Source organism: Balaenoptera musculus, chromosome X, assembly GCF_009873245.2.
Source record: "Balaenoptera musculus isolate JJ_BM4_2016_0621 chromosome X, mBalMus1.pri.v3, whole genome shotgun sequence".
NCBI lineage: Eukaryota > Metazoa > Chordata > Mammalia > Artiodactyla > Balaenopteridae > Balaenoptera > Balaenoptera musculus.
Genome location: NC_045806.1, coordinates 13323328 through 13346982, shown reverse-complemented (window position 1 = coordinate 13346982; position 23655 = coordinate 13323328). Strand labels below are relative to the sequence as shown.

At 41.0% G+C, this 23655-nt stretch overlaps 1 protein-coding gene across 10 annotated transcripts in view; it reads right to left on the bottom strand.

The window, feature by feature from the left end:
• TXLNG (taxilin gamma) overlaps positions 1–21966 on the bottom strand; it is a 60802-nt gene extending 38836 nt beyond the window's left edge. For all 10 annotated transcript variants that reach the window (XR_005018338.1, XM_036839902.1, XM_036839903.1 and 7 more), the window contains exon 1: positions 21808–21966. Coding sequence is in view for 9 of the 10 variants with exons in the window: in XM_036839902.1 (XP_036695797.1) it covers positions 21808–21909 (102 nt within the window). In the remaining variant the exon portion in view is untranslated. The remainder of the gene's footprint in view (positions 1–21807) is intronic.
• Positions 21967–23655: the final 1689 nt, after the last annotated feature.

Genomic DNA, 23655 nt, shown 5'->3' with positions numbered 1-23655 from the left:
TTAGCAATAATGTATTATTTAATTAAGGTATGTACATTGTTTTTTTAGACATAACACTACTGCACACTTAATAGACTACACTATAGTGTAAACAACTTTATATGCACTAAAAAACCAAAAAATTTGTCTGACTCACTTTATTATGTTATTTGCTTTGCTGTGGTGGTCTGGAACTGAACCTGCAATATCTCCAAGGTGCACCTGTATATACGTACATTAGGATATTATTCAACCTTAAAAAGGAAGAAAATTCTGACACATGCTACAACATGGATGAACCTTGAAGAAGACATTATGTTAAATGAAAAAAGTCAGACACAAAAGAATATAGTATGATTCCACTTATATGAAATACCTGGAGTAGCCAAATTCATAGAGAAAGAAAACAGAATGGTGGTTGCTTGCCACGGGCAGGGCAGGGGGAATGGAGTACAGAGGTTCAGTTTGCGAAGATGAAAAGGTTCTGGAGATGCATGGTGGTGTAGCTTGCACAACACTGTTAATCTCTTAATGCCAACGAACTGTACGCCTAAAAATGGTTAAAATGGTAAATTGTATGTTATGTATATTTTACCCCCGCCCCCCCCCCCCAAATCATGATGAATCACGATTTCAAATATTCAACCCCTGGGCTTCCCTGGTGGCGCAGTGGTTGAGAATCTGCCTGCCAATGCAGGGGACACGGGTTCGAGCCCTGGTCTGGGAAGATCCCACATGCCGCGGAGCAACTGGGCCCATGAGCGACAACTACTGAGCCTGCGCATCTGGAGCCTGTGCTCCGCAACAAGAGAGGCCGCGACAGTGAGAGGCCCGTGCACCACGATGAAGAGTGGCCCCCACTCGCCGAAACTAGAGAAAGTCCTCGCACAGAAACAAAGACCAAACACAGCACCCCCAAAAAATAATAATAATAAATAAATTTAAAAAAAAAATTCAAGCCTTTAGCAAATAAAATCTAACTTTATACTGGTCATCAGGAATTAATGCAAAAATATTCCAGCTGCTAGGATTACTGAATTGCTCCATTAGCAAGATAAAGCAGTTGAGTCAGTAATAATTGGGATGCCACGTTCCTCAGAACAACTCTTAAGAAAAGGCCTATGAAAAATAAGCCTATTCTCTTCTGACAGAATACAGAATAATCTTGGGAAAGATGAAACAAGAAAGAGCAGTCCCGGGGCTTCCCTGGTGGCGCAGTGGTTGAGAGTCTGCCTGCCAATGCGGGGGACATGGGTTCGAGCCCTGGTCTGGGAGGATCCCACATGCCGCGGAGCAACTAGGCCCGTGAGCCACAACTACTGAGCCTGCGTGTCTGGAGCCTGTGCTCCGCAACAGGAGAGGCCGCAATAGTGAGAGGCCTGCGCACCGCGATGAGGAGGGGCCCCCACTTCCCGCAACTAGAGAAAGCCCTCGCACAGAAACAAAGACCCAACACAGCCATAAATAAATAAATAAACCGAAAAGTTAAAAAAAAAAAAAAAAAAAAGAAAAGTGTGTGTTTGGAAGGGACAAAAGCCTTTAAAATTATAAAAAAAAAAAAAAAAAAAAAAAAAAAGAAAGAGCAGTCCCCACTTCTGATAAAACCAGAGCGCAGGGCTTCCCTGGTGGCACAGTGGTTAAGAATCCACCTGCCAATGCAGGGGACACGGGTTCGAGCCCTGGTCCAGGAAGATCCCACATGCCACAGAGCAACTAAGCCCATGCGCCACAACTACTGAGCCTGCACTCCAGAGTCCGCAAGCCACAACTACAGAGTCCGCAAGCCACAACTCCTGAGCCCGCGTGCCACAACTACTGAAGCCCACACGCCTAGAGCCTCTACAGAGTCTGCAAGCTACAACTCCTGAGCCCGTGTGCCACAACTACTGAAGCCCACATGCCTAGAGCCTGTGCTCTGCATGCAACAAGAGAAGCCACTGCAATGAGAAGCCCGCGGGCTGCAACCAAGAGTAGCCCCCGCTCACCGCAACGAGGAAGCCCGCGCACAGCAACGAAGACCCAATGCAGCCAAAAATAAATAAATAGATAGATAAACAAAACTTATTACAAAAAAAAAAAAAAAAACCAAAAACAGGAGAGCAGCTAACAGCAGCCAGGTGGTGACCAGGACATTTTAATGCTTCAGAACCCTGGAAAGGCTCAGGAATTCTGAGCTACCTCTGAAGACTGAGGAAAAAACTGGTATCAAGTGGGCAACTAGCAGGGTCTGCCACAGTTTAAAACAAAATGAAGAAAGAGCAGTATAAGCATATTCTGAGATATAGAAGCAAACAGACGAAACTGCTCAGGATATAAAAGGGTGGTTTCTGGGAAGTGGGAAGTGGGAATTGGGATGGGGAAAAGCAGTTCGGGTTTTGCTCTTCTGAACGCCTTGTGTCATTTGACCTTTAAAATTAGGTATATACATCACTTAGATTTTTTTTTTTTAAAGCTGCTTTTGAAATGGGTGTGGGAGAAAAGGCATGCAAGCACTGTAGTTAGGAATATAAAGTTGTACAAGCTTTCCGAATGGCAGCTGGGTAATATGGATCAAAAATTTTAATGTGTGGAACATTCAGTCCAGCATTTCCACTCCTGGAATTTATTCTAAGGAAGTAATTGGACAACCACTGCTTTGACTATAAAATAGAAAAATTGGAGACTATCTACATGCCCTGCACCAGAATCTTGATTTGAACAAGTGATGGCTCATCCACACAGTGCAATTCTATGCCAACGCTTCAAACGATGGATTTCATACCTACCAGCTGGTCAAAAATTGTAAGAGCCTGACGGACTTCCCTGGGGGCGCAGCGCTTCAGAATGCACCTGCCAGCGCAAGGGACACAGGTCTGTGCCCTGCTATGGGAAGATGCCACATGCCCCGGAGCAACTAAGCCTGTGCGCCACAACTACTGAGCCTGCGCTCTAGAGCCTGCGAGCCACAACTACTGAAGCCCGTGAGCCTAGAGCCCGAGCTCCGCAACAAGAGAAGCCACTGCAATGAGAAGCCTGCGCACTACAACGAAGAGTAGCCCCTGCTCCCCACAACTAGAGAAAGCCTGCGCAAAGCAATGAAGGCCCAACACAGCCAAAAATAAATTAATTAATTAATTAATTAAAAAAAATAAAAACACTGAGATGGCATTCGTCTTTTTTGGTGTTGACATCTGCACTGATGGTACAAAAGCAATAACGAGTAACACTGCTGGTTCCTTAGAATAAATCAAGGCAGCGGCACCAAACTATACTAGGAGTCATGGATTCTGTCACTACATCACATACTCGAGGCAGTAGGGGGGCTCTTTTACTTAACAATGCCCCTGAGAAAGCAATTAAAAATTATTAATTTTTATTAAATCTCAGCCCTTGAATACATTATCCTTTTTTATTCTGTGTGAAGATACAGAAACTACACAGAAAGCACTTCGGCTACACAACAAAGTGTGGTAGAGATTCTGACGAAAAGCACTAATGCAGCTGCTGGAATCATAAGCCCAACCATCAACTTTTTCATGGATCACCTTGTTCTTGTTCTTGTTGTTTCTTTTCTCTTAAAGACAATCCATGGCTGTTTACTCAGATTTGGGTATTTGGCAGACATTTTCTCCAATATATATGAAGTGAGCCTGTCACTTCAAGGCAAACAACTGACAGTATTTGTTGCCAAAGATAAAATGTGAGTTTTCAAGCAAAATTTAGAATTTTTGAAAACTATCTGCCACTATGAGCTTCCCAATACATAAAGACTTTTCTGATGAGATCAGTGGTGATATTAACTAATGTGGTTTTGATACTGTAAAAAAACATGGTAACATTTGGAATATTAACACAATTCAGTAAACCAATATTTTCCAAATGACTAATTGATGATGTTACAAAATGATGCATGAGCAAAAACATCCATTCAAAGTGAAAAACAGACCCTCAGTTTTAAAACAATACGAAAAGTTACAAAGTTTCAGATCCCACACTGGCAACTAACCTTCAAGAACTACTACTTGCTGAGTTTTGGTGTAGTATCAAAGAATTTCCACAATTATCTAAAAAGGCTATTAAAATACTCCTCCCTGTTCCAATTACGTATGTGTGTGCGGCTAGATTGTCTTCACATACTTCAACTAAAATGGCATATTACCATAGATAGAATGCAGAAGCAGGTAGAAGAATTCAGCTATCTTCTACTAAGCCAATCATTAAAGAAATCTGTAAAAACGTAAAACAATGCCACTCTTTTCAACTTTTATTCTGGAAAATCAGCTATTTTTAATTCTAAAAACAACATTATTTACATTAATGTGTAGTATGCAGCTTCTGACACAGCCCCCAATGATCCTCCTAGTATTCACGACCTTGTATAATCTTCTCCCCTTGAGTGTGAGCTGGACCTAGAACCTGGCTTCTAATGAAACAAGAATTTGGCAAAAGTGAGAGGACGTCACTTCTTTACGTGACAAAGACTGCAGCCTCCTTCTCTCTTGTGCTGGCACTCTCTCTTGCTCGTTCTGATGAAGCCAGCAGCCATGTTGTGAGATGCCTATGGAAAGGCCCCAGTGGCAAGGAACCAAGGAAGACCTCCAGCCAACAGCTCATGAGGAACTGAGGCCCCAGTTCAACAACCTGCAAGGCACTGGATCCTGCCAACAACCACATGAGCGTGAGCTTGGAAGTGCATCCTTCCCAGTCAAGCCTTCGGATGACTGCAGCCCATGAGACCCTGAAGCAGAGGACCAGCTAAGCCGCTCCCAGACACCTGAGATCGTAAATGCTGTTTCAAGTGCTAAGTTTTGAAACAATATGTTATACAGCAATAAGTAACTACCCAACGTCAGTTGATTTTTAAAATGAATAATAGTTTTAAATTGTTTTAATTTCTAAAATTTGGGAAACATTATTAGATATAACCCACATTAACAAAAGCTCCTTGGGATAATCAATAATTTTTAGGTATGCAAAAAGACCCTGAAACCAAAAAGTTTGAGAACTGCTGCCTGGCTGCGGTAGAGGAGGAACAGAGAAAGACGAGAGGCCAGCTCAGTGAAAGCATGGTCTGAGAGGGCTCCCGAACCAAGCAGATCCATCTCTAGGGAACACACCCTGGGATGGGGTGGGAGGACAGAGAGAAGAGTGTCCTTTCCTTCCTGTTCAACCACACCTAACAAATCAGCCTCTTTCCCTTTTGGTTAAGTCACTACAGTACCAATCACTATAATCCACATGGGTGGTGAGGGAGAATTGGTATAAGCCATTTTCCCTTGGCCTTTCTTTGTTGCTCTGGTTCATTCAAAAGCCTCTCCAGGGCTTCCCTGGTGGCGCAGTGGTTGAGAATCTGCCTGCTAATGCAGGGGACACGGGTTCGAGCCCTGGTCTGGGAAGATCCCACATGCCGCGGAGCAGCTGGGCCCGTGAGCCACAACTACTGAGCCTGCGCGTCTGGAGCCTGTGCTCCACAACGGGAGGGGCCGTGATAGTGAAAGGCCCGCGCACCGCAATGAAGAGTGGTCCCCGCACCGCGATGAAGAGTGGCCCCCACTTGCCGCAACTAGAGAAAGCCCTCGCACGAACCGAAGACCCAGCACAGCCAAAAATAAATTAATAAATAAAAATAAAAGTAGCTATAAAAAAAAAAAAAAAGCCTCTCCAACAGTACTTGATATACTTCCTCACTGAATCCTCAGAATTGTCTTAAAGGCAGGAATGATGAACAACAGCCTCAGTGATCAGGTAATCTTAAGTAATTTGTCCAGTCATGGACCTAGGACTTGGAAAGCAGAGACTGAATTCTCTTCTTTCTCTATAATATTCCAAAGCGTATGTTCTTCCAAAGAATGTTAAAAATAAACAAGTGTGGTGATGGCCACAAAACTCTGAATATACTAAACACCATCAAATTGTACACTTTAAGTGGATGAATTGTATGGCATATGAATTATACCTCAATAAAACTGTTAAACAAAAAATGAATGAACACGAGCAATGACGGAGTTCTGAGGAGGGACACAAATTGGAGGCAAGGTAAGTTTAGGAGTCGTCCCAACTTTTTGTTTTGTTTTTCACTGTGCAGTTTGTGGGATCTTAGTTCCCCAACCAGGGATTGAACACAGGGCCCTGGCAGCGAGAGTGCCGAGTCCTAACCACTGGACCACCAGGGAAGTCCCAAGGAGTGTCCCAGCTTCTAACTTTAGGCAGCAAAAGGCTCCAGAGTGATGTGTCACAGCATGTAGAGGACAAGGGAGCACACAGAGACATTAATTAGTTAAATGAGAAGAAAAGAGGGGCAAACCAGTGCTGAAGTTAGGGCAAAGGCAACTGATTTCTCCCACTGGTGAAGAAGACAAGAAGCAGCCAAGAGAAGCAAGAAGAACTACAATCCTGCAGCCTGTGGAACAAAAACCACATTCACAGAAAGATAGACAAGATGAAAAGGCAGAGGGCTCTGTACCAGATGAAGGAACAACATAAAACCCCAGAAAAACAACTAAATGAAGTGGAGATAGACAACCTTCCAAAAAAGAATTCAGAATAATGATAGTGAAGATGATCCAGGACCTCGGAAAAAGAATGGAGGCACAGATTGAGAAGATGCAAGAAATGTTTAACAAAGACCTAAAAAATTAAAGAACAAACAGACATGAACAATACAATAACTGAAAAGAAAACTACACTAGAAGGAATCAATAGCAGAATAACTGAGGCAGAAGAACGGATAAGTGACCTGGAAGACAGAATGGTGAAATTCACTGCAGCAGAACAGAATAAAGAAAAAAGAATGAAAAGAAATGAAGACAGCCTAAGAGACCTCTGGGACAACATTAAACGCAACAACATTCGCATTACAGGGGTCCCAGAAGGACAAGAGAGAGTGAAAGGACCAGAAAAAATATTTGAACAGATTATAGTCGAAAACCTCCCTAACATGGTAAAGGAAATAGCCACCCAAGTCAAGGAAGTGCAGAGAGTCCCATACATGATAAACCCAAGGAGAAACAGGCCGAGACACATAGTAATCAAACTGGCAAAAATTAAAGACAAAGAAAAATTATGGAAAGCAGCAAGGGAAAAACGACAAATAACATACAAAGAACTCTCATAAGGTTAACAGCTGATTTCTCAGCAGAAACTCTACAAGCCAGAAGGGAGTGGCAGGATATACTTAAAGTGATGAAAGGGAAGAACCTACAACCAAGATTACTCTACCCGGCAAGGATTTCATTCAGATTCGATGGAGAAATCAAAAGCTTTAAAGACAAGAAAAAGCTAAGAGAATTCAGCACCACCAAACCAGCCCTACAACAAATGCTAAAGGAACTTCTCTAAGTGGGAAACACAAGATACGAAAAGGACCTACAAAAACAAACCCAAAACAAATAAGAAAATGGTCACAGGAACATACATATCAATAATACCTTAAACGTGAATGGATTAAATGCTCCAACCAAAAGACACAGGCTTGCTGAATGGATACAAAAACAAGACCCATATATATGCTGTCTACAAGAGACCCACTTCAGACCTAGGGACACATACAGACTAAAAGTGAGGGGATGGAAAAAGATATTCCATGCAAATGGAAATCAAAAAAAAGCTGGAGTAACAATACTCAAATCAGATAAAATAGACTTTAAAATAAAGAATGTTACAAGAGACAAGGAAGGACACTACATAATGATCAAGGGATCAATTCAAGAAAAAGATACAACAATTATAAATATATATGCACCAAACATAGGAGCACCTCAATACAGAAAGCAACTGCTAACAGCTCTAAAGGAGAAAATCGACAGTAACACAATAATAGTGGGGGACTTTAACACCTCACTTACACCAATGGACAGATCATCCAGACAGAAAATTAATAAGGAAACAGAAACTTTAAATGACACAAGAGGCCAGATAGATTTAATTGATATTTATAGGACATTCCATCCAAAAACAGCAGATTACACTTTCTTCTCAAGTGCGCACGGAACATTCTCCAGGATAGATCACATCTTGGGTCACAAATCAAGCCTCAGTAAATTTAAGAAAATTGAAATCATATCAAGCATCTTTTCTGACCACAATGCTATGAGATTAGAAATAAATTACAGGGAAAAAAACGTAAAAACCACAAACACATGGAGACTAAACAATACATTGCTAAATAACCGAGATCACTGAAGAAATCAAACAGGAAATCAAAAAAAACCTAGAGACAAATGACAATGAAAACACGATGATCCAAAACCTATGGGATGCAGCAAAAGCAGTTCTAAGAGGGAAGTTTATAGCTATACAAGCCTACCTCAAGAAACAAGAAACATCTCGAATAAACAATCGAACCTTACACCTAAAGAAACTAGAAAAGAACAAACAAAACCCAAAGTTAGCAGAAGGAAAGAAATCATAGAAATCACAGCAGAAATAAATGAAATAGAAACAAAGAAAATAGCAAAGATCAATAAAACTAAAAGCTGGTTCTTTGACAAGATAAACAAAATTGATAAACCATTAGCCAGACTCATCAAGAAAAAGAGGGAGAGGACTCAAATCAATAAAATTAGAAATGAAAAACGAGAAGTTACAACAGACACCACAGAAATACAAAGCATCCTAAGAAACTACTACAAACAACTCTATGCCAATAAAATGGACAACCTGGAAGAAATGGACAAATTTTTAGAAAGGTATAACCTCCCAAGACTGAACCAGAAAGAAATAGAAAATATGAACAAACCAATCACAAGTAATGAAATTGAAACTGTGATTAAAAATCTTCCAACAAACAAAAGTCCAGGACCAGATGGCTTCACAGGTGAATTCTAGCAAACATTTAGAGAAGAGCTAACACCCATCATTTTCAAAATCTTCCAAAAAACTGCAGAGGAAGGAACACTCCCCAACTCATTCTGTAAGGCCACCATCACCCTGATACCAAAACCAGACATACTACAAAAAAAGAAAATTACAGACCAATATCACTGATGAATATAGATGCAAAAATCCTCAACAAAATACTAGCAAACAGAATCCAACAACACATTAAAAGGATCATATACCATGATCAAGTGGGATTTATCCCAGGAATGCAAGGATTCTTCAGTATACGTAAACCAATCTATGTGATACACCATATTAACAAGTTGAAGAATAAAAACCATATGATCATCTCAATAAATGCAGAAAAAGCTTTTGACAAAACTCAACACCCATTTATGATAAAAACTCTCCAGAAAGTGGGCACAGAGGGAACCTACCTCAACATAATAAAGGCCATATATGACAAACCCACAGCAAACATCATTCTCAATGGTGAAAAACTGAAAGCATTTCCTCTAAGACCAGGAACAAGACAAGGATGTCCACTCTCACCACTATTATTCAACAAAGTTTTGGAAGTGTTAGCCACAGCAATCAGAGAAGAAAAAGAAATAAAAGGAATCCAAATTGGAAAAGAAGAAGTAAAGCTGTCACTGTTTGAAGATGACATATTATACATAGAGAATCCTAAAGATGCTACCAGAAAACTACTAGCGCTAATCAATGAATTTGGTAAAGTAGCAGGATACAAAATTAATGCACAGAAATCTCTTGCATTCCTATATACTAATGATGAAAAATCTGAAAGTGAAATTAAGAAAACACTCCCGTTTACCACTGCAATAAAAAGAATAAAATATCTAGGAATAAACCTACCTAAGGAGACAAAAGACCTGTATGCAGAAAATTATAGGACACTGATGAAAGAAATTAAAGATGATACAAATAGATGGAGAGATATACCATGTTCTTGGATTGGAAGAATCAACATTGTGAAAATGACTCTACTACCCAAAGCAATCTACAGATTCAAGGCAATCCCTATCAAACTACCACTGGCATTTTTCACAGAACTAGAACAAAAAATTTCACAATTTGTATGGAGACACAAAAGACCCCGAATAGCCAAAGCAATCTTGAGAACGAAAAATGGAGCTGGAGGAATCAGGCTCCCTGACTTCAGACTATATTACAAAGCTACAGTAATCAAGACAGTTTGGTACTGGCACAAAAACAGAAATATAGATCAATGGAACAGGATAGAAAGCCCAGAGATAAACCCACGCACATATGGTCACCTTATCTTCGATAAAGGAGGCAAGCATATACAGTGGAGAAAAGACAGCCTCTTCAATAAGTGGTGCTGGGAAAATTGGACAGGTACATGTAAAAGTATGAAATTAGAACACTCCCTGACACCATACACAAAAATAAACTCAAAATGGATTAAAGACCTAAGTGTAAGGCCAGACACTATCAAACTCTTAGAGGAAAACATAGGCAGAACACTCTATGACATACATCACAGCAAGATCCTTTTTGACCCACCTCCTAGAGAAATGGAAATAAAAACACAAATGGGACCTAATGAAACTTAAAAGCTTTTTCACAGCAAAGGAAACCATAAACAAGACCAAAAGACAACCATCAGAATGGGAGAAAATATTTGCAAATGAAGCAACTGACAAAGGATTAATCTCCAAGATCTACAAGCAGCTCATGCAGCTCAATAACAAAAAAACAAACAACCCAATCCAAAAATGGGCAGAAGACCTAAATAGACATTTCTCCAAAGAAGATATACAGATGGCCAACAGACACATGAAAGAATGCTCAACATCATTAATCATTAGAGAAATGCAAATCAAAACTACAATGAGGTATCATCTCACACCAGTCAGAATGGCCATCATCAAAAAATCTAGAAACAATAAATGCTGGAGAGGGTGTGGAGAAAAGGGAACCCTCTTGCACTGTTGGTGGGAATGTAAATTGATACAGCCACTATGGAGAACAGTATGGAGGCTCCTTAAAAAAATAAAAATAGAACTACCATATGACCCAGAAATCCCACTACTGGGCATATACCCTGAGAAAACCATAATTCAAAAAGAGTCATGTACCAAAATGTTCACTGCAGCTCTATTTACAATAGCCAGGACATGGAAGCAACCTAAGTGTCCATCATCGGATGAATGGATAAAGAAGATGTGGCACATATATACAATGGAATATTACTCAGCCATAAAAAGAAATGAAATGGAGGTATTTGTAATGAGGTGGATGGAGTTAGAGTCTGTCATACAGAGTGAAGTAAGTCAGAAAGAGAAAAACAAATACAGTATGCTAACACATATATTTGGAATCTAAGGGAAAAAAAAATAGGTCATGAAGAACCTAGTAGCAAGACGGGAATAAAGACACAGACCTACTAGAGAATGGACTTGAGGATATGGGGAGGGGGAGGGGTGAGATGTGACAGGGTGAGAGAGTGTCATGGACATATATACACTACCAAATGTAAAATAGATAGCTAGTGGGAAGCAGCCACATAGCACAGGGAGATCAGCTCGGTGCTTTGTGACTGCCTGGGGGGGTGGGATGGGGAAGGTGGGAGGGAGGGATATGCAAGAGGGAAGAGATATGGGAACATATGTATATGTATAACTGATTCACTTTGTTATAAAGCAGAAACTAACACACCATTATAAAGCAATTATACTCCAATAAAGATGTTTAAAAATAAATAAATAAATAAATAAAATAAAAAGTAATGAAGATGATAAAGAGATTGGAATTAAAAGGATGTAAAAAGATAAATCAGGCAAATTCTCACCCAAGAAACAGCTGTATTAATTTATTAAAAAATAGACTTTTAAGGCAAAAGAGCATCACTCGAGATAAAGATAACATGCTCAGTGCCTTTGAATGATGTAGCAGTATTAAAGTTGTATGCTTCAAATAATACAGTTTCAAATGTATAAAGCAAAATCAACAGAATTGTGAAGAGAAATAACTTTATAGTCATAGTGGGAGATGTAACAGAAGTAGTTAACAACAGAACTAGGTAACTAACAGGACTAGTTAACAACAGAATCAATAAGGAGAGAGAAAATTGTGAGCAACATATTAACAAATTTGATCTAATGGTCACATATATTACATCCAAGAAGTGAAGAATACATTTCTTTTTAAGAACAGATGGATCATTTATAAAAATTGATGTATCCTGTGCCATAATGGAAGTCTAAACAAATTTGAAATAGTAAAATCATACACAACATGTTTTCTGACCACAAATGCAATTAAGTTAAAAATCACTAAAGAAAAGATAAGTAGAAAAAAATAAATATATGTTAAAATTAAGAAACAAGGTTCTAAATAACCCATGGGTCAAAGAATAAATCATAATAGAAATTAGAAAATATTTAGAATCACACCTAAGAAAAGATACTATGTATAAAAACTGATGGGGTGCAACCAAAACTGTACACAGAGGAGAATTTTTAGCCCTAAATTTATTATTTCAGAAAACTTTAAGCTAATGCATTTGAAAATATAAATGAATTTCTAGAAAAATATAACTTCCAAAAACTGACTCAAGAAGAAATAAAAAGCCATCCTACAAAGAGCATTTAAGGTCCAGATAACTTTACCAGAAATTTTACAAAATCTTCAAGAAACAACTCTACAATACTATACAAACTTAGAGAATAGAAAAAGAGGAGTAATATTTAGAATAAAAACTGCTTAGAATCAATATAAAAAAGACAGTCCCATAGAAAAAGAGGCAAAAGACTTGAACATCTTCACAAAAAGAACATTTTTTTTGTATTTTTAAAATTTTTTAAACAGCTTTATTGGGATATAATTGATATACAAAAAAAACTGGACATATTTAATGTATACAATTTGCTGATTTTGGAGATATGCATACACCTGTGAAACCATCACCACAATTAAGGCAATAAAATATCCATTACGTCTTAAAAAAAAAAAAAAACACATCATTCTCAATGGTGAAAAACTGAAAGCATTTCCTCTAAGACCAGGAACAAGACAAGGATGTGCACTCTCACCACTATTATTCAACATAGTTTAGGAAGTCCTAGCCACAGCAATCAGAGAAGAAAAAGAAATAAAAGGAATCCAAATTGGAAAAGAAGAAGTAAAACTGTCACTGTTTGCAGATGACATGATACTATACATAGAGAACCCTAAAGATGCCACCAGAAAACTACTAGAGCTAATCAATGAATTTGGTAAAGTTACAAAATTAATGCACAGAAATCTCTTGCATTTCTATACACTAATGATGAAAAATCTGAAAAATCTGAAAGAGAAATTAAGGAAATTAAGGAAACACTCCCATTTACCACTGCAACAAAAAGAATAAAATACCTAGGAATAAACTTACCTAGGGAGACAAAAGACCTGTACGCAGAAAACTATAACACACTGATGAAAGAAATTAATGATGATACCAACAGATGGACAGATATACCATGTTCTTGGATTGGAAGAATCAATATTGTGAAAATGACTATACTACCCAAAGCAATCTACAGATTCAATGCAATCCCTATCAAATTATTAATGGCATTTTTTACGGAACTAGAACAAAAAATCTTAAAATTTGTATGGAGACACAAAAGACCCCGAACAGCCAAAGCAGCCTTGAGGGAAAAAAACGGAGCTGGAGGAATCAGACTCCCTGACTTCAGACTATACTACAAAGCTACAGTAATCAAGACAATATGGTACTGGCACAAAAACAGAAACATAGATCAATGGAACAAGACAGAAAGCCCAGAGGTAAACCCACGCACGTATGGTCAACTAATCTATGACAAAGGAGGCAAGGATATACAATGGAGAAAAGACAGTCTCTTCAATAAGTGGTGCTGGGAAAACTGGACAGCTACATGTAAAAGAATGAAATTAGAACACTCCCTAACGTCATACACAAAAATAAACTCAAAATGGATTAAAGACCTAAATGTAAGGCCAGACACTATAAAACTCTTAGAGGAAAACATAGGCAGAACACTCTATGACATAAATCACAGCAAGATCCTTTTTGACCCACCCCCTAGAGAAATGGAAATGAAAACAAAAAAAACAAGTGGGACCTAATGAAACTTAAAAGCTTTTGCACAGCAAAGGAAACCATAAACAAGATGAAAAGACAACCCTCAGAATGGGAGAAAATATTTGCAAACGAATCAACGGACAAAGGATTAATCTCCAAAATATATAAACAGCTCACACATCTCAATATTAAAAAAACAAACAACCCAATCCAAAAATGGGCAGAAGACCTAAATAGACATTTCTCCAAAGAAGACATACAGATGGCCAAGAAGCACATGAAAAGCTACTCAACATCACTAATTATTAGAGAAATGCAAATCAAAACTACAATGAGGTATCACCTCACACCAGTCAGAATGGGCATCATCAGAAAATCTACAAACAACAAATGCTGGAGAGGGTGTGGAGAAAAGGGAACCCTCTTGCACTGTTGGTGGGAATGTAAATTGATACAGCCACTATGGAGAACAGTATGGATGTTCCTTAAAAAACTAAAAACAGAATTACCATATGATCCAGCAATCCCACTACTGGGCATATACCCAGAGAAACCCATAATTCAAAAAGACACATGCACCCCAATGTTCACTGCAGCACTATTTACGATAGTCAGGTCATGGAAGCAACCCAAATGCTCATCGACAGATGAATGGATAAAGAAGATGTGGTACATATATACAATGGAATATTAGCCATAAAAAGGAACGAAATTGGGTCATTTGTTGAGACGTGGATGGATCTAGAGACTGTCATACAGAGTGAAGTCAGAAAAAGAAAACAAATATCGTATATTAATGCATATATGTGGAACCTAGAAAAATGGTATAGATGAACCGGTTTGCAGGGCAGAAACTGAGACACAGATGTAGAGAACAAACGTATGGACACCAAGGGGGGAAAGCGGCGGGGTGGTGGGCGTGGTGGTGTGATGAACTGGGCAATTGGGATTGACATGGATACACCGATGTGTATAAAACTGATGACTGATAAGAACCTGCTATATAAAAAAATAAATTAAATTAAATTAAAAAATTAAAAAAAAAAGAAGGACCCCACAGGTCTGGAAAAGGCCCTGTCAGAATGCAGCTTCTCTGGCTGCACGCTCTCTTCAGCAGGAGTTTGTGCTACTATCTCTAGCGGTCGGTGCTAACATCTATCTTAGACTGTGCACATCGTTTGCCTTTTAATCCAAGGATGATGGGACTCGATTTCACATTTAACTTCTATGGCCATTTCTTTTATTAAAAGTAAGGGTGCTGGACTCCATAATTTGCAAAATCACTTCTAGCTCTAAAACTGTAATTCAGTGATGAGCAGCAATCTGAGAGATACCTCTATTAGCCTAAACACCTATCTAGGTGGCAAAAGGATCAGAAAATAAGATGTTAATTCCCAAAGCTACTGAAATGTGCTTGGGCCTGATCTATTTTGCAGAAGGGCAGGGGCCGGGCCATACATTTTTAGCATCTTCAAGCCACAGACTCCTGAGATGTAAAATGGTCCTCTACTTTTACAGGTTACGTAAATGCAACACCCCTGTTCCAGTTTTATGAAGTCATCCTTCGCCAGCTCCACATGGACCAATCATGATGCACCTTTGAAACATCAAATCTTCTCTTTTTCTTGTCCTACCTAACCCAACCACTTCAGCTCTTTGTTAACACTGTTGTGTAGACTTTGAGAGGTTAAAAAAAGGGTCTCTCTCTAAACTCTCTACCTTTTAATTCATCCAAACTACACTTGGAGGTGCCTTTGCAGGGAGTCAAAAAGCACACCTCCTAAATCAAGTATCTTAAGGTCAACCTGGGGCCTAAGGCAATGAAACAAAAGCTATAAGGCTCAAAACTCCCTGGGTTCCTGGATTACAACAGCTTTCCTATACCCCCAATGACCTAACCCCACCCTTCGTAATTTGTTTTCATTTAGCAAAAACTATTACTCATTTTACCTATCACCAAGTTTTACTCATATTCAACGAAGAGCACATTTTTATTTACCATCCTCAAGAAATGTGTTTAGAGAGCACAAGACACATGGAATATGGCTAATGGCTTTGGAGCCCAGAGACCCCGGCCTTTGAATATACCACTTACTACCTCCTGTGTTGCCATAGGGAGGTCAACCTCTCAGTTTCCTGATCTGTAAACTAGAGATGCACAGTACCTTCCTTCTAGAGTAGTAAGATTAGCTATAATGAATATATATTGCTACCATGCAGCAGAACTGTTTATAATAACATCTGAATAAGGATGTATTTGCAAATTATGCAAAATGCCTCCATTCTCACTTTTAAATATGACCCACATGTCAATCTAAAACATCCTTGGGACTTCCCTGGTGGTCCAGTGGGTAAGACTCCGCACTCCCAATGCTGGGGGCCCGGGTCCGATCCCTGGTTGGGGAACTAGATCCCGCATGCATGCCGCAATTTAGAGTCCACATGCCACAACTAAGACCCAGCGCAGCATAAATAAATAAATAAGTTTAAAAAATGAAACATCCTTAACGAAACGTGCTTCTAAGCTACTGGCACATCTTCCTCAACAAACCATTCTACTTTGACCTCAGTAGGGAAAGAAGAAAAATGAACAAGTGGTAGTTTAGCAATATTACTCGTGGCAGACTACAGAGTAGGAAGTGGGGGTAATGGGGGTTGTCCTGGGGACATTTTGGAAATGTAACACAGAATGCAAATCAGCACCCTGAGCAATAAATGTTAATAAAATTATGTTGCCAGCACAACAGGACAACAATGGCCATTTTATATATCTTTTCCTTCAAGTAATAAAATTTAAGTAGTTATAAGTACCAAGAGAATTTCAACTAGGAAATAAATTGAATCATAAAAACATACTCAAGGTTCAAACCCTTAAAGGGTCACCTAACCTATTTTATCCTCTTCTAGAAATGCCCCACTTGGGAAAATTTTAAACATAGCTAATTCTCAATGTTGATGAATACTATATTAAACTTTTATACCACTTTACACACTTTAAATACTGTCACATCCATTACATTAACTAAAAGTTACTGATAATCGTGTTAGAACCAAACAAAAAGTAATTGGGAAGAAAGGGGGTGGGGGCGGGAAGAGGCAAAGGGATTTCTTTGGGATATCAGGTTAAAAAAGCAGAAACTGTCCGTGCAGTAGCGTACATCAGTTGCGTTATCAATTACACAATTATATACCAGCTCTCGGCCAAGTTCACCAACTCTGAGCTGTGTTATTTAATTTGAGCAAGGTTTGCTGTTGCTGTTTTGACTGAGCTTCAGATGCCTTATCTACATGCCTAGGGATACCACCTATCCTGCAGAGGTAAGGAAGATATCAGAATGCAAGCACATTTTAAGTGCCTAGCACAATGAAGGAAACAGTGAGAACTCAAATTCCTTTCCTTTGAAACACAACTCTCTGCAAAGTGTAAAAGCTGAACAGCATATCTATTGAAAGGAAAACTATTATAGTGACTCCTTCTGTGAAGAATCCCACACAAAGGCAAATCACACGTGCCCTGTTTTATGGAATCTGGATTTGGCATATACACTCCTAAATAAAACTTCTCTAGTCAAGACCAATATAAATGACACAAAATAACATATACAACACCTTCCAGTAATGTAGTAAATAACTGTGGCATATTATGATCTATGAACGTGGTATTGCTAGAGGGATGTGCTGTATCTGGTCTGCTCTCATTACTGCTTTGCCCGTTTGGTTCTCCATGAAAATAAAATTTACCAAAGTTTGCTGATAGAATTAGATGACAATGTCGTAAAGAGAAGATCACTTCGATTCTTATTACCTAATCTCTGTGCTAGAAGAGTGGAAATTCATCATCAAGTCCGCAAGTGGGGAGAAAAACAAGATAACGAAATGGTTTCTTCCTACCCCATACTCTCGCCCCACCATGACGTGATTTCTCCTCATTAAGTCTATCACAGAGAGATTCTGGGAAGAGTGACGAACACAAAGGCTGGAAGATAGATTTACAGAATAACACCCTAAAAGCAAGAGAAACGGATCTTTCATATATGCTCCCCTCCCCACCAAGTAAAATTCTACATGCCCAGCACTGTGCTGAACGTGTCACATCAACTTCTTTTTTTTTTCTTAATTTTATTTTTACTTATGTATTTTCGGCTGTGTTGGGTCTTCGTTGCGGTGCGCAGGCTTCTCATTGCGGTGGCTTCTCTTGTTGCGGAGCACAGGCTCTAGGCACGTGGGCTCAGTAGTTGTGGTGCACGGGCTTAGTTGCTCCGTGGCATGTGGGATCTTCCCAGACCAGAGCTCCAACCTGTGTCCCCTGCATTAGCAGGCAGATTCTCAACCACCGCGCCACCAGGGAAGCCCTCAACTCTCATACTTCACAAGAGTCCTATGCGGTAGGGATTAGCATCATCGCCACTTTACAGATGATGCAATTGAGGCTTAGAAAGATTGCGAAACCTGCCCAAGGCTGCACAGCTAATAAGTGGCAAGAGCCATGAGTCTTGACTCCAAATCCATACTATTTGCCCACTACCACCCTACTTATTACTGTAGTGTAGATGAAAGGGTACTTTCCACACTCGGCTTCACCCCTTGGGCAAATCACTTGACCTTGCTGAGCAATTTGTCATCTATAAATGAGGACAATGACAGTTGCCCAGCCTTCTCCACAGCACCTGAGTGATGCTGAAAGACTTAATATATGTGCAAAAATATGCTATAAAAACTATAGGGCAACATGTAAATGTAACATTTCATTAATTTGAGCATAGATTCCATATATCTTTATCCTTCCTATTTGACCTAAAAGTAAGTTTTTAAGAGTAGTTAAATAATTTTTAACACTCCCAAGCAAAAATCTAGGGGGAAAAAAATCAACCTTAGACATTCTGGAAAAGGCAAAAACTATAGAGACAGTAAAAAGATCAGTGGTGGCCAGTGGTTTGGGGGAAGAGAGGAAGGGATGGAGGTTTTTAGGGCAGTGAAACTGTTCTGTATGATATCGTAATGGTGGACACATGTCACTATACATTTGTTAAAACTCTTAGAATATACAGCACCAAGAATGACCCCTAATGTAAACTATGGACTTTAGTTAATAAGAATGTACCAATATTGGCTCACCAATTGTAACAAATGTACCACAATACTGCAAGATATAAATAAAAGGGGAAAGGGGTGTGGTGTGAGGGGATAAATGGGAACTCTGCAATTTATGTTCAGTTTTTTGGTAAACCTAAAACTGCTCAAAAAATAGTCTATTAATTTTTTGAAAACTCAACCTTATAAAACAAATTCTAGTAAAAATACAAACAAACAAACAAAAAAACCCCCACAAATTCTACACAAGGATTTAGGAAGTACTATGAATGAGCTTGGTGTTCTAAAAAAATGCCTGGAATACTTGACAAAGTAATATCCCATCTTTTTGGACCAGTGTTGTCCAATAGAACTTTATGCAATGTGCAATGATGGAAATATTCTAGATCTGCTCTAACACAGTAGCCACTAGTCACGTTGGCTACTGAACACTTGCAATGTGGCTAGTATACTGAGGAAGGGAATTTTTAATTTTACTTAATTTTAATTAACACTTAAATAGCCACAGGCGCCTAGTGGCTATCACATCAGACAGCAGTTTTAGACAATTCAAGAGACTCTTAGAAATGTACTGTAATGTTAAAAGAAAAGTCACCTTAAGAGACCATCCAAATGGTAGTAGTTATGAAACAATGCCACAATTACCTGAGGTCAAGAGTGACTAGATGGCTAAGACAAACAGGAAGCAACAAAGCCCATCTCCAATTGTTTCTCACTTTTAAGTCTCATAATGTAACCCAAAAGTGACAAAACGGTCACTGTTCCTTGAATTCCTTCAATATTTTCAAAACAACCCAATTAGTTAAACACCATTTTTGCTTCCTGAAAAATAGGGCAGAGGTCAAGTTAGAATTACGAATATATTTTCAAGCTAGTGGCCCAGAGGAAATAAAAAACAAGGGGTCCGAAGGAAATAACTTAAAAAGTGACTTCTGCAAACACAAGATATTCACCCAATTTTTTAAAACGAAAATTCAGAAACTAATATTTAACCATGTATTTCAATTCCATGTCATAGTCAATTGTAAATCAAAAGGAAAAAAGATGCCCAGAAAAGCCTGAGCAAAGAAGAAAGGTGCCTGAGTAAGTAAACAAAACTGAGACAGTACAGACACACCTGACTATTCTTATCCAGCTGTTAACCAGAGAACTGCGTCAAAGGGTCATTACCTCTTCGTCGTTTAAAATGCTAGTTGATTAAACCTCAGTTCCTAGTTCAGACCTTTTATCCTTATGCTAGGGGCATAAAAAGGAACTCATATCCTCAACTGCAGTGGCTTTTTATCGGAGTCCTCCCCTGGGGGACCTATGAAACCAAACCCTGAGATTGGCTCCCCACCCTCAGGGAATAAGTGAGGTGTCCAAAGCGACAGTGTTGAATCCCTAGAGTTCCGTTCGGTCCACAGCTTCTTTTTCAGTCCTTCAAGTACTGGATCTTTCTTTTAGAGTACAAAGAGAGGGAGAGAAAGACAGGTAATTGAGAAGCAGTAACACCCTCATGAAGACAGACGTGAAAACACCTGACCTTAGAAACAGGCCCCCAGAAGCTAATTCTTGACACTCTGCGCAGAGGTAAAGCGAACCTTTGTTCTTTTTTTCAAGTTCACGAGTCGCATTAGAAAAATATTATTTCGTAATTTCCAACAGGAGTGATCTTTAAGAGTATTCAAATGCATAATTAAGTGACATTAAACTGCCCCGAGTGATCAAGCACGACGTCCAACAACTTGAACGTTTCAATCTGTTCAACCGCAAGGAACGAGACAGGTTTCCACCTTTCCAGTCCTTTTCCCCGCACTTCTCTCTTCCTGGGCCCTGAAAGCCCTGTATCCCGTTTGTTGTGCAATCTTTTTCGAACTCCACCCACTGACTCCAGAACAAGTGGAATTCTCTCATTCTGAAGGTCGGGATTTCCCTCCAGAAAGGAAGGGAGACACTGAAAACTCCTTGACGTGAGTCAAATAAGGCAAGGGGAACAGTCCAGCCCGACTCCCAGATTAAGAGAGACCAAAGGCCAAGCTGGGGGAGGCGCTCAAGTTTCCGCTCACCAAGGGGCGGGGGGGAAGAAAGAAAGAAAAGGGGCAGAAATAAAGAGCGAGAAGGGGAAGGAGGGAGGGCTGGATTGGGAAGACCGGTTATCCGCGATGCTGCTCCCAACTCTGAGGGACCCAGGTCCTCCAGCATTTTCTCCCCACGTGCAGCCAAGCCCGGGGCGCCCACAGAGCAGCCCCAGGGCCTGGGTCCCGGGGGCCGAGAGGCCCGGCTCGCCAGCCCGCGCAGTGGCGGGGAGCGCAGGGGCGCGGGGGAAGGGGGGCGCAGCGCAGCCCCGGCTCCCGCGCGGTTATCTTACTGCGCAACAGCCTCGCCCGCGCCGCCCGGGCGCACCCAGCAGCGCGCCCCGCACACCTGCCCGGCGCGAGGAGGGCGAGCCCGTGACCCCTGGCAGCCCCCAGACGGCGCGCCCAGCGCTAGCAGCACGGGAAGCAGGCGGAGGGCGGGGGCTGAGAGAGGGAACACCTGGCGCCCGGGGCCCCGCGGCGCCGGCCGCACGTGGCTGTGACACCTGGCGCGCCCCCGCCAAGCACCCCTTCCCCCTCCCACCAGGCTGTGCCCCCTGCCCTCCCTCCCGCCCCCGCCTCAATCCCCAACCATCACCCCCTCCCACCCCATCCACCCCGGTTCCACTCCCCTCACCTGCTCCCACTGTCGTCACCCTGGGAGCGAAGAGGGCCGGATGGTCGTCCCGTGGCTATAGGTAACCCAGGAGAGTGAAGAGGTGCACCCCGAAACAGCTAGCCCCAGCATTCCTCAGGCCCAGCAACAACGCAGGCGCCCCCCAGACTGACCTTCTGCCGCGGGCTGCGTCGCCGTCCACCCCGTCCGGCCTCAACTGCCTCCTCGGCGCCGCCGCCTCTTCCCCGCGAAGCCTCCTCTACCCGCGTCGCCATGAGGTGACGGCAGCAGCCAAACAAGCAGCCCGACAAGGGGCACGGAACCTCGCAGGGCCTCGCGCCCCGCCCCTGAATCCCCCAGCCAATTGCCGCATGCAAGGCTCCCCACGTGACCGGAGGAGGTTGGCCTCCGAGGGGACGGAGCGGAATGGGGGTGGGGAGCATTGAAGCCGGGGCTGGGCTACTGCAGGGCCGAAGGGCGGGCGAACAGAGGCCGCGCGAGCCTGCGCGAACGAGGAAAGGTACTCTGGAGTGGACTACAAGTCCCAGCAGGCCGCGCGGCCTCGGCTCGCAGACCCGGATCAGGGTTGGAGCGTAATGCGGCGTTCTGAAATGGGGGAAGAGTATCCACTGTGCTGCGCGTGCAGCCTCCTGGGATTTGTAGTTTTCTAGGGGCGATGTACCGGTACCGGAAGGTGCTCTTTATCATCCTGCGGGAAAAGTTCAGAAATAGTTCAGTGTTTGGGAGGGAGCGGGGTAGGGGGCACATTGTTCTGCTTTAGTTCTGGTTACTCTTCTTCGGAACTGAGCCCGAATGATTGGGGGATGAGGAGAAATACTTCGTGACTTTCAAGGCGGGAGAGTTGTAATGGCTTTCAGAATTTGAGGTTTCTGGCTCGACACCTGTCCCGAGTCCTGCCCCTCCACCAGAGCTCTCAGCACCGTTTAGCGGTCCCGAGCTCCTGCGGGGTGGGGGCTGCGTCATATCCACCTTGGCTGAACCGCCCGGGCTTCTAGCACAGTTCTCCACCCTTAGTTGGCGCTTAATACACATTGAACGTACTGGCTTTCTCCGCCAGTTGTTTCGTTACTGAAATTTTTTAACAAACTCGGTTTGCTGAATCGATTTTTTTTTCTTGACGAGATTAGGGCGGGGATGGATTTTTTCTCAGGCATACTCCCTATTTACATCTGATGGAACCAGATCTCCAATGACCGAGCTTCTGATAGTCACAGACCGTCATGAAATCCTGACATGTTGCCTTAAATAACTCATTATGAAAATTTGTGTAAATCCTATGTCATTTTTTATGAGAGAATACTAAGTAGTGGTGTCAGGCGCCAAAAATTTAATAACTTAACGTGAGAGTAAATTTCAATATTGGGGAAATTCCTTCTATTAATTTTAATTATTTCTGTAAATTTGGGGAAAGTACCATTATTTTATTTCACAGGCAGAACACCTCAGTCCAGCTTTGAGATTTCAAAACTAGAGCAACAGATAATGAACCCATACCTAGACACTATATAAAGCTGATGGCCTCGGCCACTATTCCTCACCTTAAAGGCAAAAGTCCCAGTGAAATGCAGAAAAAATCTATCGGTAATGCTGCTTCTAACCCGCCTGGGGAATTGAGTGTTAAAATGCACCATAGTTAAATTATGGTACAAGAGAACACCATGCAGCAGCTACTAAAAATGATAAACATTTTTTAAATTGACCTAGAAAATATACATAGCACAGTGAGCTTAAAAAAAAATCCATTTTCATAGAATTGCCTGTAGGTTTATAAAGAGATGTTTAGAAGGACATTAATCAAAGTGTTAATAATGTTTTTCCCTGGGAGATGAAACTTGGGAGTATTTTTACTTCATGATTTTCTGTATTGTTTGAGTATAAGTATGCATGGAATTAAAAAAATAGTTATATTTATTAAGAAAACAAAAGGACTATGCAAGTGACCTCAAGTCTTAAGAGAAATGAAAAATAGTTAATTGTATTTGTTTTATTTATATACATTC